Below are 25113 nucleotides of genomic sequence, written 5' to 3'. Positions count from 1 at the left end.
TTCTGTGTAGATCACCATTGAATTCCAGTGAATTATGACTACATACTGACCAAAATAGCTAAAAATTAAAAATAAACAAATTGAGTGTGGTGGTGCATACCTGTAATCCTAGTTACTGATGAGGCCAGGGTGGGAGGACTTAAGGTCATGAGTTTGAGATGATCATGAGCAACATAGTGAGAACCCTGTTTCAAAAAAACCAAGCCAAACAAACAAAAAGTTCAAAAACTTGAAAATACTAAGTGTCAGCAAAAATGTAGAGCAACTGATTTTTCCTGCTTATGCCTTGAGGGAGATGCTGCTGAGTAGAAATAACATCAGTGTAATCTTACCAGAGTTGTAAGGCCTGGAAGTCTCTTCTGTGCCTTGTGTTTGTTATTTGTTTGGGGGGAGGGGACTATGTGTACCGGGGCTATGAGGAAGGATGAACTATCTTCCCTATTGTTTCCTTCTGTTAAGTCATTTCTGCAGGGAAAACCAGCAGTCCGCTGATTCCTGAAGATGGATTGTGCCTTGTGAAGATAAGTGGCTCCTGGCAGGAAGCAGCCAGCCTTTAGGGATCATCCTCTTCAATGAGTAGAAATTTGCTGGCAGTGAGGTTCCCTTCCCACTTCTTCCAAACTTCCCTTGGCCAGAGGTTATTTGTGAGTACAAAGAGACTGTGTAGCACCCTAAGGAGTTGAAGTAGGAGACATCCAGAGTAAATATATGTAGTTCAGGTAGATTTATCACTACCTCCTTGACTTCCGGACAGTGTCTCTAGAAATTGTTTCTTTCCCACTCTTGCAGTACTATCACGGGAATCTTGCAGTTATCTATGTACAAATCTTATTTCTTTTATGAAATGCCCACCAAATTTAGCGGACCAAAAAGCCTATACTATACAGATGCTTGAGAACAGTTGTATAAATGAACCACAATTAGATGTGCTGAATGTACATTTTTAAAAAATATATATATTTTTTAGTTGTATACAATACCTTTATTTTGTTTGTTTATGTGGTGCTGAGGATCAAACCCAGGGCCTCGCACGTGCTAGGTGAGCACTCTACTGCTGAGCCACAACCCCAGCCTGAATGTACATTTTTTAGCCTAGTGTTTCTTCTCTTGGATATCAGTAAAATTTTATGAATAAAAACTGACTCCATTTGAATAAACCCCTCTTTAAAAAACTATTAGCCCAAACTTGGGAAAGGTAGGGAGTCTTTATTTGATGTGATATAGATTGACTGGAGGCCCCAGTTCTGGTTTCCATCATCATCTTATTTAACATTTACAGAATGGGGGCTGGGGATGTGGCTCAAGCGGTAGCGCGCTCGCCTGGCATGCGTGCGGCCCGGGTTCGATCCTCAGCACCACATACAAACAAAGATGTTGTGTCATACAAAGATGTTGTGTCTGCCGATAACTAAAAAAATAAATAAATAAATAGTAAAAAAAAAAAAAATTACAGAATGGGACTAGAGTGAGGAATTTTGAAGGATCATATGCCCTTGTAATGGTGATTAGCTTTTTTTTTAATATTTATTTTTTAGTTTTTTTTAAGTGGACACAATATCTTTATTTTTATATGGTGCTGAGGATTGAACCCAGTGCCTCATGCATGCCAGGAGAGCGCACTACCACTTGAACCACATCCCCAACCTGATTAGCTTTTAATAAAGGGAAATTCCTGGGATGAAGCTATTTATTTAACTTGCATACACTGGTAGATCTGAGTTCTATCTTGTTTCCTCTCAACCTTTAAAAGTCTTCTTGTTACACTTACAAAAGTGTGATTCACCTTATATCTGCATCTAAACAGTGGTGTAAAGAACATTTGAAAATTAGATTTTGTCAATCATGAACTATTTTATTAAGCCATTAGAATATGGCCCAGCATATTCTTCTGGTTTTGTTGCATATCATAAGTGAATTGTTTCACTGCTTTATTATTATTGAGTTATAGGGGCTATAACAATGGAGAACTCATCTCTTACCTAAAAAATCTACTTAGAACTCTTACTTCCAGCACATATTATAAAACAAGAACCTAAAGTAATAAGTCAGATGAATCACAGTATTGTGTGACCAAATTGCTTCTCCCACCTGTTTGTGTGAAAAATACTAATGCTTGGTTCCCACTCTTTAGAGATTCTGATTTATAAGTTTGAGGTACATTGGAATATTTAAGAGCTACCCAGGTGAAACCAAGTTTCAAAATTACTGATTAGTTAATAATTAGTTATTAATCCTCTCCTGAGTTTTAGCAGATGTTCAATTTATAAAATGGTATTCTTTTACATACTTTAATTACCTTCTTGTATTCTTTTTGTGACCGAATGAAGTAGACAAGCTTTTGCATCCAGGGTTCCTTCTCCTTTACTAGTGATCTGTGATGGCTGTTGCCTCACTCTTAGATTCTCTACTTCACATCTGGCTTTCTTCCTGTAACTTTGCCAAGGCTGGCATTTTGGTGAAGTCAGCCTTCTTCATATCCACATGCATCCAATGTTTAAATGGGCACATTAGTTTTCATCTTTGAAATCCATTGCTTTCCATGTTTTTCAGGAAACCGCTTAAAATTTGCAAAATGTTTGATAAACCCTATAGGGTTGTAGAAACACTATTCTCTAGAAGTTCTCATCTCTCTTCCACCACTGATAAATGGTTAAATACTTAACATTTTGTAAAAGGGACAATATTAATTTATCAAATGACACGTAGTAGACTAACTGGAAGTTCTTCAGCTATGAGATTTTGATTATCTCTGACTTCTATTCCAGCTTTTGTACCTTTATGTCCCCCAGTGAGAGACTGAAATCAGGTTTTGTCAACTGAATAAATATGAACATTGAGAGAAGGGCCAAAGCTGTCTTTGGGATAATATTTTTCGTATTGCCTGATCCTGTGAGCTCCTGGGATATTTTTTTAAAACGTAAACTTGCAATTTCTATTCTAGACCCAAGAATCAGTCTTCAGAGGCGGCCTACATGGACATTTTCATCAAGCTCCTATGTGATTCTTGTGATCAGACAAAAACAGGAAATTGTTGTATATTAAATTGAGCATAGTTGATAATCAATAAATGAACACACATCTGTTTCCCTAACCCATGTTTTCTTCCTGGAATCCTACAAATTAGGTAAGGTGCACAACCCCAGAATTAAAACAACCACCACTGTTTGTAAGGGAAAAAGCCAAGTGTTTCTTTTATTGAATATAGAGGGCCTTTGGATCTCTTGTTACTTAGCATTTTGTGGTACTTAAGTTTGCTGATAGTAAATGCCCATATGTTTCTTTTAATCCTACTTGAGAATATGTTCAGTGAGGGACTCAACAGGGGAGCTTTGTGAGCACTATTCTTAGGGTCTTTCCATGGACCGTATTTTTGATAAGAAGGTGAAATTAGATGTTTTAGTGTTTAAGCTATTGAGCTTCATAATGGACTATCTTACGGTCTGCTTTATGTTAAGTTTCACTTGTGGCAATCTTATTGTATTTGTAATGATTTTGTTTCTACTTTTTCATGTGGAAAAGGAACATTGCTCTGTACCGAACTATATTGATATATATTGCTTTTTATGGAATACATATGAATGAATACCTTGTACCTCATAGCATGCTTATCATAGGGTTTTGTAATTATATTTAAAATTTTTCTTTAGTATTTTTCATGTTAATGTTCATAAGAGGATGAATCCCATGATACTATATTAAAACTCATATTGGTTAATTACTTATGCAAATAATTTTTATTAGTTAATTCAGAGAATAGGCCCTAGTACATCAATTTCCACATCTTCCTCAGAACAGCATGAGCATGACATGAATTATGACTGATTAAAGAATTTGGGAATTAGGAGTATAGCTCTGTTAGAGCATGTGCTTAGCACATCTGAGGCTTGGGTTCAATCCCCACACCACATATCATTATTGTTTGGATACTAGGTGTCCCCCCAAAGTTCCTGTGATAATGCAGGAATATTCAGGAGGTAGAATGATTGCAAGAATATTCAGGAGGTAATCAGCTTATGAAACCTAATCCATTCATCCTAATTTGAAAGGACTAACTGGATGGTAACTATAGGTATGTGGGGTGTGGGTCACTGGCGTCATGCCCCTGAAGGGTGCATCTTCCCTATGGCCTTTTCTCCTTCTCTTTCTCTCTGCTTCCCAGCTGTGATGAGCTGAGAAACTTTCTTCCTCCATGCATTTCTGCCATGATGCTCTGCCTTACCTTAGGCCCAGAGCATTGGCATTGACTGACTATGGGCTGCACCTCTGAAACCATGTGCCAAAATGAACTTTTCCTCCTCATCAGGTATTTTAGTCACAGTGATGTAAAGCTGACTAACACACACACACACACACACACACACACACGGAAAAAATGTATAAAATACATATATGTGTACCTATACATGTGTTTATATAAAATATGTTTCCTGTTATGAAAGTTTTGTGTATACATATATACACACACAAAACAACTTGAAAATTACAGAAAGATATGTAGAAGAAAATCAATCATTGTGACAACATTCAGAGTCCATTTCTGTTTATATTCTGATTTACTTTATTTCAACCTTTTATTATGTCTAATTCTTCTGGTTTATATATAGTGACCTAAGAAAGCTTGAACCTGCACATAATGCTTATTTTGCTTTTATTAGCTTATAGGAGGTTAAAATATTTCCAGATGTTATTATGATTGAATAATTTTATAATGTAGTCTAGGTAGCCATTCTCCATGAACATGTCAGTTCAGTCCCCACACCACATACTGTTTTCGTTTGGATATAAGGTGTCTCCACAAAGTTCCTGTGCTAATGCAGGAATATTCTGACATAGGAGACTTGTAATTATGGGTTTCCTCATTTCTCTTTGGAGTTCCTTCTCTATCAAGTTTGTGTTAAACTGAAAGGAGAACCATGGGCTCACCCAAGAAAGTTATTTAATAAGGCCGTATTTTGTGCCAGTCATATAGACTATCTCCAGTGTCTTGGCTTTTTCCTTTCTTGTCAGGTTTTATAGTTAGGCAGAGTCCATTCTTAGACAACTAAAGCCCTCTGGGCTGTAGCTAGGCTCCTTATTTCCATATTCTTCTTATTTCAATCCATTGTAAATAGTTACCCAAGTGAAATTCTTCCAGCGATGTCCTCACATTATTTTTATGAAGCTTACAGTGGCTTCAACGGCTTTAGCCTTTCAGCATGCTTTCTTAGCTGGCCCCTTCCACCACATTTTATTTTTTTACTCACTGGTACAATCTGTGCTTCAACCAGGAAAATCTGTGCACAACTTGCTCTGCCTCTACCTTTGTTCATTTATTAACTTTATTTGTAATTTTTTTTTCTTGTACTCTCTGGAAGTTCATGTCCCTTTTTTCCCTCAAAATGCCCCTTGAAATTTACATTTTCCCCAGAAACTTCTCTCTGACTTACTGTACATACTTCTAGCATGTTTTTTTTTTTTTCTTTCTGTTTTTGGTACTGGGATGGAACCAAGAAGCACTTTACCACTGAGCTATATCCCCAGCCTTTTTTATTTTGAGATAGGGTGTTGCAGAATTGCTTAGGTCCTCACTAAGTTGCTAAGGTTGGCCTTGAACTTGTGATCCTCTTGCCTCAGCCTCCTGAGTTGCTGGGATTACAGGCATGTGCCATCACGCCTGGCTTATGTTATCTTTTTATATTTCTTCAAAATGTCATTTTTTATCTATTTATTCAGTTAATGTTGGAGACTTTGTCTTGTTTTTCCACATTGCCATACATTGGTTTTGAAGCCTAAGTTAATTAAATTTAAACCAGTGCAGATGCTGGTGTTTTTCAGAGTGGGAAATTAAGACTTGGGTAGAAAGGTGTTTGTTGCTGCATGTGGCATGCCTGAACCTAATCTTAAGGATTTATAGAAATCAAAGTATAATACAATGTAAAGATGACAGAATGATGTCTTTAAAAAGGAAGAAAAACAAAAGAATAGCAAACAGAAATGCCAACCTCTCTGACTTTCATTGCAGGGCAGGTGTTTTGTGGGAAATCTTTACTTTCTTTGGACTCATTGGTATTATTATTTTTTTTTATTACCACCAGAGATTGAGACCCTATCTTTTGAGATAGGGTCTCGAAGTGTTGTGAAGGGCCTCATTAAGTTGCTGAGGTTGGCCTTGAACGTTTGATCCCCCTGCTTCAGTCTCCCAAATCAGTGAGATTACAGGAATGTGCCTTCACACCAAGCTGGACTCATTGGTATTTATTTTCTGTGAGATATAATTCATTACTATTCATTTTACTATTCAAATTATTTGTGAAATCCTTTAAAAAACTTAACTAATAGAGATACTGGGAACTGACATAGGAGACTTGTAATTATGGCTTTCCTCATTTCTCTTTGGAGTTCCTTCTCTATCAGGTTTGTCTTCAACTGAAAGAAGAACCATTGGCTCACCCAAGGCTGGTGGGAGAAGGAAGAGGGCAGAGCAGAGAGCAGAACTGCTGACTGCTGGCCCACGTGGCAATCAGACTTTTTTTTAAAGCCATTTTGTCCACATATACAGAGGTCATGTTCCAGTTTATGAATTTGAACACTAGATTATAAAAAAATAATTCACAAGTTCATTTTCTAAATGACCTAGTGTGGAAAAACCCTGAGAATTTGTGTCTTTGTGCAGGGAGGCAGACAGAAGACAAGATAGAGCCCCAAGGGCACATCCCTACCCCCTTCAACTAGGTTGCACCCCCCTGTAGTTTCTACCACCTCCAGTAGTCCATTCAGCTTTGACTGTGTTGATGATCAGAGCCTTCATAATACAATCACTTCCTAAAAGCCTCACCTCTGAACATTGCTGCATTGAGGACCAAGTCTTCAACACCTGAGCCTTTGGGAGACATTCCACATACAAACTTTTAACACTTGTTGTAGTAACAATACATCAAGGGCCTTGGCAGTTTCCCCCAAAACAAAACAAATCAGTGATAAAGGCTTAACCTTAGGAAGAAGTTCTGCTACAATCATAGAGAAATTAAGAGGAATTTAAAGAAGAAAAGGGGTGAGATGGGGAAGCACAGCTTCTAGGAAAAGATACAAATTGCAATTGGATGATGTGATGGGGCCAAATTGTGATGAAACAAGAATGAAAATTACTTGTGGAACAAGTAATTGAGGGACCAGAGGATTTTCCAGTTCCCATCTTGGGATGCTTTGCCAGCCTTTTGTCTCCTCCTCTCTTGATGTTGTGATTCTCCAGCCCTGGACTTGGCTCTGTCTCTGAGGACCTTTGCCGTTCAGCTTCCTGATGCCACTAACTCTCAGTGCCCCAGAAGGGAAGTGTGAAGACAGATACAGGGATTTAGTTGCACAGCCTAGGATCCTGGAGTTGAGCAAACAGTGATGCTATGGCCACCAACTTCCTCTGCCACCTGGCCTCCCTTTCTTTCTTCCTTACATGATACAGTAATGAGTCCCAGAGGAGGCTCCTGCATACTATGGGGCTGGCAGAGAAGAAGTTGTTTCAGAGCAAGCCTTGGAAATCCCCTACCATAAAAGGAATTATCTGTAACAGTTGCCATGATGGTTGTGAAACTATTGATGTCTTAGAGTTGCCTGTTTAATTTATGTTTTGTGGGACATTAGTTTTTTTCTTTTTCTTTTTTCTTTTTTTTTTTTTTTTTTTTTTATGATGCTGGGGATTGAACCTAGGGCCTTGGTGCATGCAAGGCACTCTACCAACTGAGCTATATCCCCAGCCTGGGCATTAACTTTAACATGACTGCTTAATGATCAAATCGGCCCTGGTACTCTCCTATAATGGCACTTTAAGCAATATCTTAAACTTACAGCAATATCTTCATATTTTTAGTTGAAACAATCCTCAGTTGTTAGTGATGACCAGGTTCCTCATTTTGCAACTATGAAAATACAAGCTTGGTGATGTCAAGTGATCCATCTATATGCCTTAGCATGTTAGTAGAGGAGTTAACTAGGAACAAAGTCTCCTGATTCATAGTCCACAGCAATCTTTTTTTTTTTTTTTTTTAAAGAAACAGTACACCATAAAACCTCATTTGTTTTTAATTCCTAGGATTAGTTTTGGTTCCAAGGAGCAAAGAACCTGAGCAGGCCTGGACTGTAGATGATTGGCCCAAAAAGCTTGGGAGAAGGAAGCCTGTGGCGTAGAGTTTTTAGTGATTGTATTAACTTTTGTAGCTTCTGCTTTTACTGGTAGTGGAGCTGAGCAAGGGGCCTGCATTACCCCTGGGCCTGGCTGGTGTCCCATTTTTGAGGCCTCAGAGTTATTTTTAGCCCTAGGGCCTTGGAAGCAGGTGTGGTCTGGGCTTGAAGGCCATGCCTGGAATGTGTTCAAGCCTTGTTGTGCATGTCTACTTAGAAGCTGACAATAGTGACCTAAGCCTTTTGCATATATTTTGTTGGAGGAATTTGTACTTTTCCAGTGAAAAGTTATAAGTTACACTGAATTGCATTTGTGATGCCTTAAGCAAATTTATTTTGGAAACTTTATCAACTGAAACATAACTTAAGAGTATTAAGAATACAGTAATTATGAAACAATTAACTATAAATTCTTTGGATATAGAAGAAAGCTTTGTATTGAGAGTCATACCTTAACTGGCCTGTTTAAAAATTCATGTTAATAGTCACAAGTGATTTAATTTTTGATGGGCTGGGAGTGTAGCTCAGTAGTAGAGCATATGTTTTGCATATGCAAAACCCTTGGTTTAATTCCTTGAACCACAAACATTTAAAAATAAAATTTAATTTTCACATTATCCCCCCCCCAAAAAAAAAACACCTTATTGCTATTTAAAAGAATTCTGTTTTTCTTTTTTTGTGTGTGGTGCTAGGCATTGTGTGCACCTTCTCTATCACTGAGATGTACCCCCAGCCCTAAATGAATTCTTTTTAAAAAAAATTTGTTCTGATTAATTATACCTGACAGTAGAATGCATTTTGACACATTGTACACAAATGGAGCACAGCTTCTCCTTCCTCTACTTATCCTGCCCTATTCCATACTTTTCTCAACAGTTCTAAGAAGAGGAATTACAGCAGGCCTGGTGCTGGTATCTGGTCTGTTTATACCATGCCCATTACTAATGCTTTTTAAGCTTCCCGAGGTTACGGAAAATAATATAAAAATTATTTGTAATCACCTAAGTAAAACTATACTATGTTTTTTGTGTGTGTGCATATAAAATATATATCTACATCCTATGTGTTTATACTTAGTGGGTATTTGAGGTTCTACTTTATGTAACTGTTCTATGCCCTGATTTACTTCTCTTTTATATATCATGACCATCCCTGGATGTCAAAAAGTGTGCTCTTAAGACGTTAACAGGCAACCATCATTTTTGAATGTTGCATGATAGTGTGTTGAAGGATTTACCATAATTTTTAATTAACTTAGTCCCCCTTCTTAACACATATTGGCCTTTTCCAATATATTTCATGTGTGTTTCACCTGAAAAGTGAAGAAGTTTCTTGTAAGTCATTTTGGAATTATCTTTGTAAACCATTTAGAAATTATCTGCAGGAGAGAATATAGTTCAGTATTATAGTTTTACTTATTTTGTGAGATTTGAAATACATAAAATTTTGGGATATTAACTATTATAAACTTGGACTCTTGTGGAGATGGGTGAGAGATTTGATATTTGTGATTTCTAATTGTATTCCATTGCTTTCTCCTAGAGCCTTTGGAAAAATTATAACCTCTCTCCTGCTAGACTGTGTTCCAATTATCCAGACATTTGCACTGATCTTAGTACTTTTAGTAATCTGTGCACAAAAGTACACACATCTTTCACATAGTAGATCTTTTTTTTCCCCTGGGAATGAAATGGGTAAAGGTGGTGCATATGGATGAAGATTATAAATTTACATTACTGTTACCACCTCTGGTATACAGTAATCTAACTTAAAAGTCCTTGTGTTAAGTATTTGATCCACCTTTTGACAAAGACACTAGGAAAGCATTTTTATTATTCTAATATGAAGAACGTTCAAACTACTTTCTTGTTATGTAGATTTTTTCAAACATACATCTTCCTTAAGATGTCATCGATATTTTACTATATTCCATACTATAAAATCAGGACTCTCATTATATAAACCTTTGTGGGGTTGGAAGAGTTGTACTTAATGTTCATAGTAATTTTTCTTGTTACAGTATTTCTTTTCATTATTTTAGCTAAGAAATACACTAATGCAGGAACCACAGCTTCTCCCTTTGAGGTGGTAAAGGAAGAAACTGCTGAACGTTTGTGTGTTTCTGTGTGTAAGGCCTTCTCTGAATATTGTAGTTAACCTCCTTAATACCCTTTCTTTATTTCCTGCTTCATTTTTTCTCTCCATAGCACTTAACCACAACCAATCACACAGAATGTTGTTTTGCTATTGTTGTTGTTGTTGTTTCTATGTATCACCTATAGTTTGGATTTTTTTTTATTGGTTCTTCAAACATTACAAAGCTCTTGACATATCATATTTCATGCATTAGATTCAAGTTGGTTATGAACTCCCAATTTTACCCCAAATACAGATTGCAGAATCACGTCGATTACAAATCCACATTTTTACATAATGCCCTATTAGTAACTGTTGTATTCTGCTACCTTTCCTATCCTCTGCTATCCCCCTCCCCTCCCCTCCCCTCCCATCTTCTCTCTCTACCCCATCTACTGTAATTCATTTCTCTCCTTGTTTATTTTCCCATTCCCCTCACAACCTCTTATATGTAATTTTGTATAACAATGAGGGTCTCCCTCCATTACCATGCAATTTCCCTTTTCTCTCCCTTTCCCTCCCACCTCATGTCTCTGTTTAATGTTAATCTTTTCTTCCTGCTCTTCCTCCCTGCTCTGTTCTTAGTTGCTCTCATTATATCAAAGAAGACATTTGGTATTTGTTTTTTAGGGATTGGCTAGCTTCACTAAGCATAATCTGCTCTAGTGCCATCCATTTCCCTGCAAATTCCATGATTTTGTCATTTTTTAGTGCTGCGTAATGCTCCATGGTGTATAAATGCCACATTTTTTTTATCCATTCATCTATTGAAGGGCATCTGGGTTGGTTCCACAGTCTAGCAATTGTGAATTGTGCTGCTATGAACATCGATGTGGCAGTATCCCTGTAGTACGCTCTTTTAAGGTCTTCAGGGAATAGTCCGAGAAGGGCAATAGCTGGGTCAAATGGTGGTTCCATTCCCAGCTTTCCCAGGAATCTCCATACTGCTTTCCAGATTGGCCGCACCAGTTTGCAGTCCCACCAGCAATGTACAAGTGTACCCTTTTTGCCACATCCTCGCCAGCACTTGTTGTTGTTTGACTTCATAATGGCTGCCAATCTTACTGGAGTGAGATGGTATCTTAGGGTGGTTTTGATTTGCATTTCTCTGACTGCTAGAGATGGTGAGCATTTTTTCATGTACTTGTTGATTGATTGTATGTCCTCCTCTGAGAAGTGTCTGTTCAGGTCCTTGGCCCATTTGTTGACTGGGTTATTTGTTATCTTATTGTCTAATTTTTTGAGTTCTTTGTATACTCTGGATATTAGGGCTCTATCTGAAGTGTGAGGAGTAAAAATTTGTTCCCATAATGTAGGCTCCCTATTTACCTCTCTTATTGTTTCTCTTGCTGAGAAAAAACTTTTTAGTTTGAGTAAGTCCCATTTGTTGATTCTTGTTATTAACTCTTGTGCTATGGGTGTCCTATTAAGGAATTTGGAGCCCGACCCCACAATATGTAGATCGGAGCCAACTTTTTCTTCTATCAGACGCAGAGTCTCTGATTTGATATCTAACTCCTTGATCCACTTTGAGTTAACTTTTGTGCATGGCGAGAGGAGGGGATTCAGTTTCATTTTGTTGCATATGGATTTCCAGTTTTCCCAGCACCATTTGTTGAAGATGCTATCCTTCCTCCAGTGCATGCTTTTAGCCCCTTTATCAAATATAAGATAGTTGTAACTTGGTGGATTAGTCTCTGTGTCCTCTATTCTGTACCATTGGTCCACCCGCCTGTTTTGGTACCAGTACCATGCTGTTTTTGTTACTATTGCTCTGTAGTATAGTTTGAAGTCTGGTATCGCTATACTGCCTGATTCACACTTCCTGCTTAGAATTGCTTTTGCTATTCTGGGTCTTTTATTTTTCCATATGAATTTCATGATTGCTTTATCTATTTCTACAAGAAATGCCGTTGGGATTTTGATTGGCATTGCATTAAACCTATAAAGAACTTTTGGTAATATCGCCATTTTGATGATGTTAGTTCTGCCTATCCATGAACAGGGTATATTTTTCCATCTTCTAAGATCTTCTTCTACTTCTCTTTTTAGGGTTCTGTAGTTTTCATTGTATGGATCTTTCACCTCTTTTGTTAGGTTGATTCCCAAGTATTTTATTTTTTTGAGGATATTGTGAATGGAGTGTTTTTCCTCATTTCCGTTTCAGAAGTTTTGTCGGTGATATACAGAAATGCCTTTGATTTATGCGTGTTGATTTTATATCCTGCCACTTTGCTGAATTCATTTATTAGTTCTAGTAGTTTTTTTGTAGACCCTTTTGGGTCTTCTAGGTATAGAATCATGTCACCTGCAAATAGTGATAATTTAAGTTCTTCTTTTCCTATTTTTATGCCTTTAATTTCTTTCATCTGTCTAATTGCTCTGGCCAGTGTTTCGAGAACTATATTGAATAGAAGTGGTGAGAGAGGGCATCCCTGTCTTGTTCCAGATTTTAGAGGGAATGCCTTCAATTTTTCTCCATTCAGAATGATGCTAGCCTGAGGCTTAGCATAGATAGCTTTTACTATGTCGAGGTAAATTCCTGTTATCCCTAGTTCTTCTAATGTTTTGAACATAAAGGGATGCTGTACTTTGTCGAATGCTTTTTCTGCATCTATCGAGATGATCATATGGTTCTTATCTTTAAGTCTATTGATGTGGTGTATAACATTTATTGATTTCTGTATATTGAACCATCCTTGCATCCCAGGTATGAATCCTACTTGATCATGGTGCACAATTTTTTTGATGTGCCTTTGTATCCGATTCGCCAGAATTTTATTGAGGATTTTTGCATCTAGGTTCATCAGAGATATTGGTCTGTAGTTTTCTTTCTTTGAGGTGTCTTTGTCTGGTTTCGGAATCAGGGTGATGTTGGCCTCATAGAATGAATTTGGCAGAGCTCCCTCTTTTTCTCTTTCCTGAAATAACTTGAAAAGTATTGGTATTAATTCTTCCTTAAAGGTTTTGTAAAACTCCACTGTATACCCATCCGGTCCTGGGCTTTTCTTGGTTGGAAGTCTTTTGATTGCTTCTTCTATTTCATCTATTGATATTGGTCTGTTTAAGTTGTGAGTATCCTCCTGACTCAGTCTGGGCAAATCATATGACTTAAGGAATTTATCGATGTCTTCACTATCTTCTATTTTATTGGAATATAGGTTTTCAAAATAATTTCTAATTGTCTTCTGTATTTCTGTAGCGTCTGTTGTGATATTGCCTTTTTCATCCCGTATGTTAGTAATTTGAGTTCTCTCTCTTCTTCTCTTCGTTAGCATGGCTAAGGGTCTGTTGATCTTATTTAGTTTTTCAAAGAACCAACTTTTAGTTTTGTTAATTTTTTCAATAGTTTCTTTTGTTTCAATTTCGTTGATTTCCGCTCTGATTTTAATTATTTCTTGCCTTCTGCTACATTTGCTGTTGTTTTGCTCTTCCTTTTCTAGGGCTTTGAGATGAAGTGTGAGCTCATTTATTTGTTGGTTTTTCCTTTTTTTGAGGAATGACCTCCAGGCATTGAATTTCCCTCTTAAAACTGCTTTCATTGTGTCCCATAAATTCCGATATGTTGTGTCTGTATTTTCATTTATCTCTAAGAATTTTTTGATTTCCTCCTTTATGTCTTCTGTAACCCATTGATCATTCAGTAACATATTGTTCATTTTCCATGTGCTGTAGGATTTTTCCTTCCTTCTTTTATCATTGATTTCCAGTTTCATTCCATTATGATCAGATAAAATGCATGGTATTATCTCCACCCCTTTATATTTACTGAGGGTTGCCCTATGGCATAATATATGGTCTATTTTTGAGAAGGATCCATGTGCTGCTGAGAAAAAAAGTATATCCACTTGATGATGGTTGATATATTCTATATATGTCAGTTAAGTCTAGTTATTGATTGTGATATTGAGTTCTATAGTTTCTTTATTCAACTTTTGTTTGGAGGATCTGTCCAATGGTGAGAGAGGTGTGTTGAAGTCACCCATAATTATTGTGTTGTGGTCTATTTGATTCTTGAACTTGAGGAGAGTTTGTTTTATGAACGTCGCAGCACCCTTATTTGGTGCATAAATATTGATAATTGTTATGTCGTGTTGGTGAATGGTTCCTTTTAACAGTATATAATGTCCTTCCTTATCCCTTTTGATTAACTTAGTCTTGAAGTCAATTTTATTCGATATGAGGATGGCCACCCCTGCTTGCTTACGAGGACCATGTGCGTGGTATATTTTTTCCCAACCTTTCACCTTCAGCCTGTGTATGTCTTTTCCAATCAGATGTGTCTCCTGGAGGCAGCATATTGTTGGATTTGTTTTTTTAATCCATGTTACCAGCCTATGTCGCTTTATTGGAGAGTTTAAGCCATTAACGTTTAGAGTTACTATTGATATATGGTTTGTACTTCCAGCCATGTTTGATTATTTATCTTCTTCTTTTTTTTTTTTTTTAAATTAGTTTGTTTCTCCATGATTAGCTTTCCCCCCGCCCTCTGTCTTTACAGAGGCACTTCCCACTGATGGTTTTGGTTATTGTTTTTCATTTCTTCCTCGTGTAGTGTTTTGCTCAAGATGCTTTGCAATGCTGGTTTTCTGGCTGCAAATTCTTTTAGCTTTTGTTTATCATGAAAGATTTTTATTTCGTTGTCGTACCTGAAGCTTAATTTTGCTGGATACAGAATTCTTGGTTGGCATCCATTGTCTTTCAGTTTTTGAAATACGTTGTTCCAGGATCTTCTCACTTTCAGCGTCTGTGATGAAAAATCCGTTGTTAACCTTATTGGTTTACCCCTGAATGTAATCTGCCTCCTGTCTCTTGTAGCTTTTAGTATTTTCTCTTTGTTCTGTATATTGGATATCTTCATAACAATGTGTCTTGGCATTGGTCTACTGTGATTTTGTGTGCTCGGTGTCCTGTATGCATCTACAATTTGTATATCCGTTTCCTTTTTTATTTCTGGAAAGTTTTCTGTAATTATTTCATTCAGCAGGTTACTCATTCCCTTGGTTTGAATCTCTGTACCTTCCTCTATCCCGATGACTCGTAAGTTTGGTTTTTTTATATTATTCCATATCTCTTGGATGTTTTTCTCGTGATTTTTTACCAGTCTTTCTGAGTTGGCTAGACTCTTTTCAAGATGATATATTTTGTCTTCATTATCTGACGTTCTGGGTTCTACTTGCTCCATTCTGTTAGTGGTACTCTCAATTGAGTTTTTAATTTGGTTTATTGTTTCCTTCATTTCTAGAATTATTGTTTGTTTTTTTTTTAATAATCTCTATCTCTTGATAAAGATGCTTCTTCTTTTATCTGTTTATGTAATTCACTTTCAATGTGTTCTTTCACTGTTTGGATTTGCTGTCTCGTATCCTCTTTAAGGTTCCATTCCATCTGTCTAAGGTATTCCTTGAGATCTTTATATGACCATTTTTCTAATGACTCTAGATCCTCCTGAATATTTAGGCTGTCCTTCATTGTTTGTACTCCTTTTCTTCCTAGATTTTTTATGCTGCTCATGTTACTTCTTGTTCTATTTGACTGCTGAGTTACTGTTTATTCTTATAAATTTATTTGATGCTTGGGAGGAAGTATATTAGAAGGGAAGGGAAGAAGTCACTAAAGAGAATGAGAGTAGGCAGGTAGAATTCAAGGAAGGGGGAATAAGAAAATCGAAAAGAAATGAAAAGACAAAAGAAAAAAAATAGAAAATAAAGAAAGAAAAAAAATTTTTTAAAAAATAATAAAGATAATAAAAAAAAGAAAATTAAAATTTAAAGAAATAATACTAATAATAATAAAATAAAAAAATTTAAAAAAAATTAAAAACATTAAAAAAAGTTAAAGAACAACAACACCAACAAAAAAATGAAAATGAAAGAAAAAGAAAAAAAAAATAATAAATGCAGTCATAGAGTTCGATTAACTTCTCTTCCAGTAGGTGGAGCTGTGCCCACTGGGCCAAGCTTCTCCTCTCAATAGGTGGGAACCATTCACTGTGCAGCAGCTCTTCGTCCCAGACTAGGCAGGTCTCCAATCCCGAGTGCCTAGGGCCTTCTCTTGTGTTTCCTCAAGCCAGGCCCCGCTCACCTGTGACGCTTACCACAATACTGGTTAGACGCCAGGTCTGCTGCTCCTGGGAGCCCTGTTTTCATGAATGCCTGGGCACACTCTCCCTGTTTGCCTCCCTCAGACCCTAAGTTTGTAGGGCTTGGGGGTGAGAACCCCCAGCGAATTTGCTTGCCCTCCAGTAGCCACGCCCCCGGTAGCTGGTGCAAGAGACCTCAGTTGTCAGTACTGGTGGGAGCGGTAGCCAGGAGTTCCGCGCCACGAGACCCGCGTCACTCCTGATTCCCTCGGTCTGTCTATGGAGCTCACAGGAGAGCTGGGAGGGGCTCTTAAGGTTTTCCCCGCTGTGTGGAGAGAGATGGCTAGGGGATTACACACCTGTCGCGCTGGTTTCAATGAAGTTATCTCCTCTGCCCGTGACATCAGTTCTCTGCCAAGGTGGTATCCCGTTCGCCGTGCGGGCAGGGCTGTTCACAGTGGGGGGCGGGTGGGGCTGTTCACCCGAGGGGGGGAGTCGTTCGTAGCGCCGAATGAGGGGGGGGGTCGTTTGCAGCGCCGAACCGCTGGGGGCGGTTTACAGAGCCAGGCCGGCAGGGGCTCGTGCAGGCAGCGGCCGGTTGAACGTTCGCCGCCGAAAGGCTGCTGCTAGCCCGGCGGCGGCCGGCAGGACTGGGCCCCTGCGCCTCGTGGCCGAGACAAACTGACACTTCCAATAAACTTACTAATTCCCGACAGGTCTCCTTTCAGCGGAATTTTGCTAGAAGTTTCTCAGCAGGTAGCATGTAGGTGTATTAATGGGTCTCTCTGATCCCGTTACTGTGGAGGTATTGAAAGTGCTGCCTCCTCGCCGGCCGCCATGTTGGGTCTCCCCTGGATTTTGTTTACCTATTATTTTTGTGGTGCTGGGGACTGAACCCAGGCCGAGCACATGCTAGGCAAGTGCTCTACCACTGAGCAACACTCTCAGCTCTATAGTTTGGATTTTGATTATCCCTCAGAGGTGTATGTGTTAAAGCCTCATTCCCCAGGGTGGCACTGTTGGGAGGTGGTGGAGCCTTTAGGAGGTGGGGCCTACTTAGAAGACATCAGGTCATTTGGAGTGTGACCTTGAAGGGGATTGTGGGACCCTAGTCTTCTCTTCTGCCTTCTTTTCATCCATGATGTGTGATCCCTTTGCTGCACACTCCCAGCCAATGCCTTCTGATGTGCTCACCAGAGGCTTGAAGCATTGGATCTGCCCAGTCTTGGACTGGAAACTCCAAAACTATGAGCCAAAATAAAACTTTTTCTTTATAAGTTAATTATCTCAGGTATTTTGTTTCAGTACCCTGTCACTAAATTAGAAGCTTTATGAGGGCAATTTTTTAACCTCCTTAATTTGTAACTAGGTAATACATTTATAGTTGTAGATTATAATGAGCAATTATTGTTTATTGTTGCATTTTCATGGTAGTGCCTGGCACTTATTAGGTGCCCACATAACTACCCGTTAATTGAATGAGTTACAACAGTCTGACATGATGAAAAAAACTAGAATGCGTAAGTTGTCCCCATCTTGACTCTGTTTGGTTTGCTCTGAATATCTCTTCTCCTGTTTCCCACCTACCTTTATCATAAATATCTTTCCTAGATACTTGCTGTTCAGCTCTGAGATTAAACCTGTTTAATTGAACATGTTTCTTCTCGCTTAGTGTCTCTATCCAGGGATTTTTCCTTTCCTCCTCCCTAAGACTACCTCTATACTCAGGCTCTTCTAATGGGTAGGAGGATCCTTAGTTTTGGGTCAGGGCACCCAAAAGAAGGAGATGGTTAAATAGAAGAGTCAGGGAGCACTGGGTGCAGGAAGGGTGTGTATAGGATAGACATGTAGTGGCAGGGGAAAAGAGGAATTTAGGGAGAGAAGTAGGAGAACTCAGGTTAATCAGGGAATGGAGGCTGGTGAAATGGGTGAGCGTAATATGCAAGAAGCAGTACACTGAAGGACATGGACTCCAGTTGATCCAGTACCAAGAACATGGTGCTCTTTGCTGGCAGAAACTCAGTGAAGGCTTCTACAGATCTGGCCTTTGCATGGACTGGCCTGTGTCTAAAAGTAATGGCATTGTATTATAGCCAATCTTTGTAGGTTGGCTGCTATTCCAGCTTTCATGTGTGGGTCCTTGAGATATATGTAAAAAGCCTGAGTTTCTGGTCAGAGTGGGTGCTTTCAGCAGTGTGGTGTATCAATGAGAGGTGGCAGGTTTTACTATGCTAATTGTCTCCTTGTGTAATACTATCTAGACAGCTTTGGTTTGGTATATTCCATTATTGCCATCACTAGTCAGAACAATGTGTCCTCAAGTTTGGGTAAGAAAATATGGTCAAGGGCTGGGGATGTGGCTCAAGCGGTAGCGCGCTCACCTGGCATGTGTGCGGCCTGGGTTCGATCCTCAGCACCACATACAAACAACGATGTTGTGTCCGCCAAAAACTGAAAAATAAATATTAAAAAAAAAAAATTAAAAAGAAAATATGGTCAAGACACTAGTAACCCAAACAAATTATGTCATTGCTGTCTTGGCTTTGATGAAGGTATTTTTTTGTTTTCTTTTCAAATGAAATTTATTTACAAAATTCAGCTGTCTGAATTTCTTTGTCTTCTATTAAACCACAGCATATGAGGTAAAGTTGCTTTAGCCACTGTAGAATTAAGAAGGTTGGTGCTTGTGTTGTTGCCTGCCTCAAGACTGCATAGCCTACTGTTTTTTTTCTGCTTTAGAAATAAGTTCTTTTTTTTTTCTGTTATTGAAAAGTTGGTATGTAGTATTTTGCTGAAAGGCTGTTTGGTGTATTTTGTTGCCTGTTTCTTCAATTTTATTTGAGGGAAAAAATTTAAATCAGGCTTGTAATTAAAAAAAAGTGAATTTCTCACCTGATTATATCCTTCTCATAAACTCTCTGAGAATTGGAAATTGAGCTCTAGCCCAGTCAAATAGAGCTAAATCCCTCTCCTCATAGAATAGGTCTTTGAAGCACCCCATAGCATAGGTCCTTTTCCTTCTCCTGAGAATTTCTTTTTGTAAAAGAAAATATTTAGAATGGAGGTGTGCCGATTTGAGCAGGAACCCCTGCCTCCTTATGGATCCCTTGTTTCAGACTATCCTTTGAAATGTATGGAGCCTTGTCCCTTACTCCACCTGCTGTGGGCCTCAGGAGTGTGTTTTTTAGGTCAGCAATGCCCAGTGGCAGAGGAGCTATTGCTCTTGGCCAAAAATAATACATGGGTAGAAGCAAAAGGGACCCCCCCCCCCCGCCTTTTTTGAGTGGAGTGTATCTAGTGTCCGACTGACTGACTTAGAAGTTAGGAGGGTGTGTGTTAAATTGAAAAGAAAAATGTCTTATCTGAGAAGATGAAGATGTTTAATAGAATTATTTTAAAATCTTTTTTTTTTTTAAATCCTGGTTGGGCACTAACTGAAGGCAACAAGCAAACAAAACGTCTTTTCCGTTAGCTAGTTAATTTAATGGCAAATAATTGATTCTTTTATAGTCAAATTTTAGATTGTTCTTTTAACTAAAGCAGGCTCCCCTTGTTCTCATTATTAAAATAAACTTCTCAAACTTAACTAATTCAGTAGTATACTTCATTGATAGACTGTATTTTTGCAAAGTTGGATATAAAGTGAATTTCAACACATAAAACTCCAGTGATTGCCATTTCAAAGTCATAGGTATATTTCCTTAGGTAACTGAGTAGAATCCTAAAACATAAAATAAATTACATATAACAACATAGAAAAGCTTTAAAGATTGTATATTCCAATTAAAATTCCATATTTAACTTATTAATGTTAAATGCTATATAGTAAAACATAAGTGTCCTGCTCAAATGTAAAATATACCAGAAATGGCATTTCTTTACTCTGATTTTGTTTTTGATCATTTTGTTATACTAAAATGTTGTGTCTTTATCCCTGGGTAAATAATTTTAAATACTTTATTTATGAACATGGGATACTTTGCAATTATTTCTTGGGTAGCCCTGCTTAAGTTAGTAGTCTTAAATATGATAAATATTGCCTTATTGACTTTAGGGTATCATTTGAGAGAGTGAGTTTCCTTAATGCTATGAATGTATACTATCTCATTTTAGCTTTAAGTCAGAGTAGTTATAGATGATGGTTGCTTATCAGGATGCCATAAAATACTTTGATGACCCTCTGAGCACATTGTTATTAAGTACTCTTTAGCTTTTAGGTACCCTGGTAAACAGCTGATTGAACAGATGTAATTCTAGGGTGTATGGGGGAATTGTCTGTTATACATGTTTTATTTAGATATAAGGACACATATGAAAGACCCATGGATATATAAACTGGTTCATTTTCTGATAAAATGTTGAAAAAAATCAAATTGGAGTGTTGAGTGAAAGATGCAAAAACTGCATATGCTGTGTAACCATTTGAATAGAGGAGAGGAAAAGAATATATATTTGCTTTAATCTGTATTAATTAAAAAAAAACTTTGGAAAAAATCAGAAAAAAATATTACAGTGGTTACAATTTAGAGGGCAAGATTGAGATCTGGATAAGGATTTGAGGAACATTTTCAATATATTCATTTTTCATTTAAATATATTGAAGTTTCAACAAATTTCTAACAAATATAATGGACACAAACTGTACATATGCATGTTACAAACATATTTTAGACTTTTATTTTTCTGATCATATGACTGTCTGTTAAAAATGGGAATAAATTAGTTATAGCTTTAACAATTGGCTAAGTAAATGCAAAACCTGTTTGCCCTGGATTTTGTTATGTGTAATTGGGCCTTTATGATTCAGTCTAAGAATCTAAGAACTTCTTGTTGAAATTTTGGTTAAGGTTTGCTTTGTGATGTTGCAAATTATAAAATGTTTTCTTGTCATCTTTTAAATCCCACTTGGTGCAAAAGATTTTGAAAACAAAACGGTCACAGACGGGTCTCTGATCTTGGAGTACTGAATTCTTCAGGTAAATGGAGAAAAATTTTAGAGCTGTAACCAAGGATGAGTATATTTTGTTTATTTAGTTGTAGTTGGACATAATACCTTTATTTTTTTATGTGGTGCTGAGGATCAGACCCAGGGCCTCGAATGTGCTAGGCGAGTGCTCTACCGCTGAGTCACAACCCCAGCCCCTTAATCAGAATTCTTAATAAACAAGATTAAGGCCATTGTTACCTCATCCTCCACAACCCCTTGGCAGGCTGTGCCTCTCGCATAATTAATTTAGGACTACAGAAAATCAGACATTGGCCATGAAGGTGTACTAGGAGGGCTCTAGCTGGCCTCAGCACAACACTTGAAAGCATGTAACTTAATTCTCACTTCACTTTGAATCCTTTGCTTCAGTTATGTCCTCATCTTAGAGTCAATTTGTGTCTGTCACTGCTGCCTGGTTGTCTGGGGAGGAATGATCATTTTCTGCTCTGCATAACTGCCTGCAGAAGGGAGCAATGATGATAGTTTCCCAATCCAACTTTTGCATGTTTTCTGTTTCTCTCTCCTTTTGTTCCTTGATCCGCTAACCTAGATCACTGCTTTGTCCCATCCGGATTTTATCATTGAGAGGAGCCAATCAGACCCAGAGACTCAGTGCCACTGTTGGAATCAACTTGCTCTTGTTCTCAGATTTCTACTTTCTGTGCCACCCAGGCACCCTTGTGGACAAGTCAAGTTATTCTTTCCCAGTCCAGTTCCATTATGGGATCAGGCACTTAGGGAAAAACTGGGTAACCCAGTAGCAGAAGTCCTGATTTGGGAGTCAGACAATCTGAGTATAGGACCTTACTTTGCAGTGAATGGTGTCACCGAGCAGTCAGGACTTGACAGATGCTTGGTAGGTGCTTTGTGAAAGTTTATTAGTTGATTGGCTAGGGCTTAATTATCAAATTCTCTGCTCTAGTTTTTTCCCTGGAAATTAGAGATGATTATGTACCTCATTGATATAAAGCTATACTAAAACTAAATTCATTAGTGTAATGAAATTTGTTTCCTGGAAGACAAGACATGGACACATAATATATTAAATACAGCTGATTTGTAAAATGAGTGTATAAGAAGATTTCTCAGGTGCCTTCAACTCCCATCTGTCAGGCTCTGTGAGAGAGGTTGCAGCTGCACTGTAGCAGGGTAAAATTATTTCTGGTTTTATTTGCTGTGTGATACCTTTTTAAAATTCCAGATGTAAGCCAGCTTTGTTTACCAGTGCATTTAGAACATTTTCCTCTCCCTTCTCTATTTGATGTGTAGTTGTTTTTTTACCTATAAATTTTAAATAAATTAGATAATTTTGTCCTCAGAACAATTTTTTTTTTTTTTGGTGAGGAAGGAAGGCCACTATTACATCTGTATTTTGTAGGTGAGGAAAATGGTTTAGATAGGTTATATTATTTGTTCAAAGTTGCATAACCAGTAAATGGCAAGGCCACTTCTCAAATTTGTAAGTATAAAATAAGAAATATGACCCAAAGAAGTTTGAAGACTCTATCATCCTGATCTGAAATCAGTTAATCAGATATTTATTTAGAGTCTTAAATTGTTTTTGGAACAAGGAGGGTTTTACTGTAATATCATAAATGGATCACCTTAGATTTATAGCACAGTGGAAATAAGAAATGTAATACCAAATCTTTGCCATCAATTAGTTTATCCTTTGATGGTTGAATGTCAACAGTAGACACAGTTTAATGTGGCAGATGATTTCTTATAAGCAGAGATGGATCAAGGGAAATAGGAATCAGAGAATATTGAAGGTCAGGGTCAGGTCCAAATCATGGGCACCAAACTCCAATAAATGTTAATCAGGAAATGATTGACTACAGGCATTTGGTAAGAACAGGGGAGGCACTGGGTCCATCTTTAAAGGTTCTATTTGTTTGGGTAGCTGACTTAGAGTACCTGGTTAATGAATAAAATTTTCTAAGGCTGGAAGTCATTGATTCTCTTGAGGATGAGGCACAAGAAGGTGAAGGGTAAGCTTACCACAGATCAAGGAACTCTGGGTGTCTAGTTAAGCTCACAGGAAAGAGACAGACCAGGATCATAGTTTCGAGACTGCCTCCAGTGGAGCTGGGTGCATCACAAGTCCCCAGCAGTTAGTTCCACAGTTGCTATAACAAGCATTTCAGTGTTTTTGTCCTTCTTCCTTAAAAGGTAGCTGAAATACAATTATCCAACCTCCTATTTTCCTCCCTCTTCTCTAGGGGTTGCTTTTTGCAGCCTGTAGTTTGTGCACAAGCACACCCCCCCACTACCACCACTCATCACAGTAATTCTTAAGTTATCAGAAAAGATTTTTTTGTCTTGATAATATGGAATTGCTAACTTGGTCCTAGGCTGTTGTATGTGCTCTTTTCAAGAAATAGATAAAGAAAATGGAAGAAACCCAGTTGAACTAATAATACTTCAAGCTGTTCTTTATAATTCTTTAATTTTATACAAGTCATTTATTTCTGGTCTTCAGGTGATTCCAATTCATGAATATTCATGTTTTCTTGAAGTTTTTACATTTTGAGGTAAAGTTGAATTATCACTAGCATGTTTTTTTCTCAAAACCATACCTATCCTTTTTGTTCAAATAAAATAGCACACTAATGATGGATTTAGATTAATGGAGTAAATATTATGAATCATATACCCTCTCTACTCTGATGTTTTTTTCTTTTTTTTTTTTTTCCTGACTCCATGTTTTGTTTTCTTTCTTCCTTCCTTCATGTAGGCTGTCAGTCCAGTGTAAAGCTGTTGGAGCGAGGGAGCAAAGGTAAAGAATGATGTAATGCACTGGCTGCCCCAAAGCATCTTTTGTTGTGGAATGGTTATTCCAGTCATCTCTCGATGAATCAAATGTGAGGGGCTGCTTTGTGGAAGGAGTCCTTTGCAAGAGCACATCAACGGGAAAGAGAAAGAGACATTCAGTTGGAGGGCTCTTGCTGAAAATGGGTTTAACTCTCCTTTTGCCAGTCACCACCAGCCTGACCTCATACATTTTTAGTACAATGGAGTGGCTGAGCCTTTGAGCACACCACCATTACATCATCGTGGCAAATTAAAGAAGGAGGTGGAAAAAGAAGACTTATTGTTGTCATGGCCCATGAGATGATTGGAACTCAAATTGTTACTGAGAGGTTGGTGGCTCTGCTGGAAAGTGGAACGGAAAAAGTGCTGCTAATTGATAGCCGGCCATTTGTAGAATACAATACATCCCACATTTTGGAAGCCATTAATATCAACTGCTCCAAGCTTATGAAGCGAAGGTTGCAACAGGACAAAGTGTTAATTACAGAACTTATCCAGCATTCAGCGAAACATAAGGTAAAGACTTTCTTTTTTTGCCTTTTTAAAATAAATGGACACACTACTGGGGAATAATTGTTAATTGAAGCTTCTTTTTAAGTGGAGAAAGTAATTTGAAGAAGTTTTGGTTGAATAATTTGCAGTTGAATTGTTAAATTTAAGAATATTTAAACTACACAGAAGAGTTAACTTTCTCTAATTTGGATAGGTGTTATGTTTCCCTATTAATGCTTGCTGAAATTGTTTTCTCAATTTAAACATTTTTGTACTGACTACAAATTCATTGAAAAGTAAGTTATTCTTTTCAAGTGCTTTAGAAAAAAGTAGGAACTAATTATTAGAGGTGCTTTTTTATATTTGATAACATTTACTTGTGATATTGGTCAAGACTTAGGGGTATTATGTTTGGGGAAGTTATTCCTGAAATACTCAAATGTCATCAATG

At 37.7% G+C, this 25113-nt stretch overlaps 1 protein-coding gene across 5 annotated transcripts in view; it reads left to right on the top strand.

The window, feature by feature from the left end:
• Dusp16 (dual specificity phosphatase 16) overlaps positions 1–25113 on the top strand; it is a 104702-nt gene that overhangs the window by 25834 nt on the left and 53755 nt on the right. For 3 of the 5 annotated variants that reach the window (XM_046436264.2, XM_046436260.2, XM_046436262.2), the window contains exon 2: positions 24094–24686. In XM_046436264.2, coding sequence (XP_046292220.1) covers positions 24459–24686 — 228 coding nt within the window. In that variant the 5' untranslated portion in view covers positions 24094–24458. Of the gene's footprint in view, positions 1–1110; positions 6231–21286; positions 21346–24093; positions 24687–25113 lie in introns of those variants that run through there. The other 2 variants (XM_046436261.2, XM_046436263.2) reach the window with 2 other exon arrangements.

The sequence above is a fragment of the Marmota monax genome, unplaced genomic scaffold, assembly GCF_021218885.2.
Source record: "Marmota monax isolate L192 unplaced genomic scaffold, Marmota_monax_Labrador192_F-V1.1 WCK01_AAM20220418_F8-fsc00012, whole genome shotgun sequence".
NCBI lineage: Eukaryota > Metazoa > Chordata > Mammalia > Rodentia > Sciuridae > Marmota > Marmota monax.
Note: the sequence above shows the minus strand (reverse complement) of the source record. Positions and strands in the feature narration are given on the sequence as shown.